Here is a 2,619-nt window from a genome sequence, read left to right on the forward strand (position 1 = left end):
TGTGTATATATATATATTACCTTCTTCTCCCTCTCTTGCAATGCATCCTCTTTCGTAGTAGGTCCACAATACGTACCATACTACTGTTACAAACATATGCCTACACGAATCGGATCCGAGTTAATTATAATATATTTTATCGCCTCCATTTGGCAGCTGCCGATATGAACTTGTCGCTCGTAATGCTCCCTCAGCCAGCTATTAATAATCCTCTGACAAATTACCAAAATTGGTATATAAATTCGATATATTATTAATATTTGGAGATAACTTAATTGCTAATAATGTTGGCGCATATGGTTTCAGCAACAGCCGTGAGATTCGTTACGAAGAGATTTATTGGCGACTACGACCCAACACTGGAGAGAGTATATACGACTAAAGCAGAAGTCGACGACGACGTGATTATCTTCGAAGTACTCGACACCGCTGGGCAGGTACAAGATAACGCACTGTACCATAGAGTGTAATCATTGCGTTAGTATAATTTGCATTTTTATGCGAGAAAAATTTGTCAGACCATATGAAATTAAAGGGGCGATAAAAATTGAAACATTTGTTGTACACCCATAAATAGAGCGTCTAAAACTACTCATAAACAGCAGTAATAACACTAACGTCGGCGGGAAAGTCGAATAATCGATCGTTTTCATTTCCGGTTAAGATGCTATGTCTCAATTCGCTTTAAGAATTTTTGGTCGAGGTTATTCTAAATTTGGCGAAGATGAATTATGTCGAATAATGATTACCTGGACGAAATAGTGCATGTCATATTCTACATAGCTGTTAACTATTTAGCAGGTGGCTGAAAATTGAAATGGCGTCAGAAGTATTAACCCATCAGGCGTGATGTAATATGAGAGACGATGCTAATAGTGATAACACTAATTGTATCAGACTCACATAATGAGTCTTTGTCATAGAGTCGTGATTGAGTGTTATTGTGTTACAGCTGATTAGACAGCTATGTTCGCGAGATGATGCAAGTCAGTCCCATTCATTACCATATAGTCACTGTGAGCGGGTTCGTTTCAGGACATGGAGGACATATCTGCTCGCATAGAGGACCATATACGATGGGCCGACGGCTATGTCATCATGTACTCCATCAACGACAAGTGCAGCTTCGACGAATGCATGCGCTTAAAATTCCTCATCAACCACATCCGCAAGCGAGGTCGCAAACTGAGCCACGGACACGCGAACGAGTGCCCTGTAATACTCGTCGGCAACAAGTCAGACATGATCGGCGACCGCATGGTGTCCTTCGAGCAGGGTAAGCGCCGCTCGCTCGAGCTCGCCTGCGTCAACTTTCACGAGATCTCGGCGCGCGAGAGCTACGGCGAAGTGCTGCTCATTTTCGAGGACCTGTACAGGAACTGGCGGCGCGTGAAGAAGGAGCACAAGGTGACGCGAGCCAACACGGACGAGGGCGTCAACAAGCTGCCGCGGCTCAGTCCGACGGCGAGTCCCTCTCGCAGATCACTCGAGGAGAAGACGAAGAGACCTGGCGAGCTGGTTCGATGGATTTCGGCGGACGCAGGCAAGCGGTCGAAGGACGTCGACCTTCTAGAGGTTCCTACAGACGTGCTGAGCGAGAGACGCATGAGCGTGAGCATGCAGGGCAGCGTGTCGCAGCTATTCGTGCACGGATGATGCTGTACTGTACGAACGCACCCAACCCCACTGATAAGGAGCTGCTGCGCTATTCGTGTCATCTAGGTCAAGTTGACCAGTGACATCTTATATTAGACTACATAATAGGCTATTATAAGATCTCTGTGAAGATGCCTACTGAGGTTATACATCGCGGGACCTGCGCTGTGTAAGATGCTCGTCAATATGTGTAAGATGTTGGCCAATATGTGTAAGATGCTCGTCAATATGACTGCCGATGCTGCCTGCGGCTGCTGAGCCCACGTATCGACGCGTGCGGGCGTCTGCGTGCCAGGCGCTGCGCAGCTTACCGTGGTAGCGAGCCGAGAGTGAGTGTGGACTGCGTGTCTGCTAACACGCATTCGTCAGACGCGCACGCAGCCGCGAACTCACGTCGCAAGCAACTCCTAGGGGGAATTCGCTGATTCTTCTATTCGCGTTAGATTTGTTGCTGATTTATGTTGTGCGTTCGATCTGGAACTTTTACTCGCGCTGTTGCGGCCATATATGCGGCCGGTTCTGTGTATCAACGGTAGATCTGCAATCAGGTGTGCTTTCGAAAATTCTAAAGTTTATTTTGGCGTGGATTTTCGTTTCGATGGAAATGCGAATCGTAGTGTGCAACGTAACTCGTTAGAGGTCAGCGCTTTCTCATCCGTTGTATAACTCATATGCCGTAGATTCCATCCACTGTAGTAAAATATCAAGTCATTTCTCACTAGCGATGCCTTGTAATATTTCGGCTTTTATAAGTCGGCGATTACCCTCGTCGTGACAGTATTCGCACCTGTAACGAGAGCCTATATCCGAGTACAGTATTACCTTTTATCTGAGCGAGCGTAATTAAAATAAGGTACCGAGTGTTGGAACTGAGAAGAAAGTGAACAGTGTGCGTTGACGCAATAGCATCGAAGAGAGAGAGAGAGAGAGGGCGAAAGCATGATCAGATCTGGTAAAACAAGT

At 46.4% G+C, this 2,619-nt stretch overlaps 1 protein-coding gene across 1 annotated transcript; it reads left to right on the plus strand.

Moving 5' to 3' along the window:
* Window positions 1-306: 306 nt before the first annotated feature.
* Window positions 307-1,685, plus strand: LOC106805825 (ras-related and estrogen-regulated growth inhibitor-like; the record flags this gene model as incomplete). The annotated part of the gene is given in 2 exon segments (XM_014807582.1): window positions 307-437; window positions 1,036-1,685. Coding segments are annotated over 2 exon segments (752 nt in total), but the record flags the coding sequence as incomplete, so codon positions are not given.
* Window positions 1,686-2,619: the final 934 nt, after the last annotated feature.

The sequence above is a fragment of the Priapulus caudatus genome, unplaced genomic scaffold, assembly GCF_000485595.1.
Source record: "Priapulus caudatus unplaced genomic scaffold, Priapulus_caudatus-5.0.1 Scaffold7, whole genome shotgun sequence".
In the NCBI taxonomy this organism is placed as follows: domain Eukaryota; kingdom Metazoa; phylum Priapulida; class Priapulimorpha; order Priapulimorphida; family Priapulidae; genus Priapulus; species Priapulus caudatus.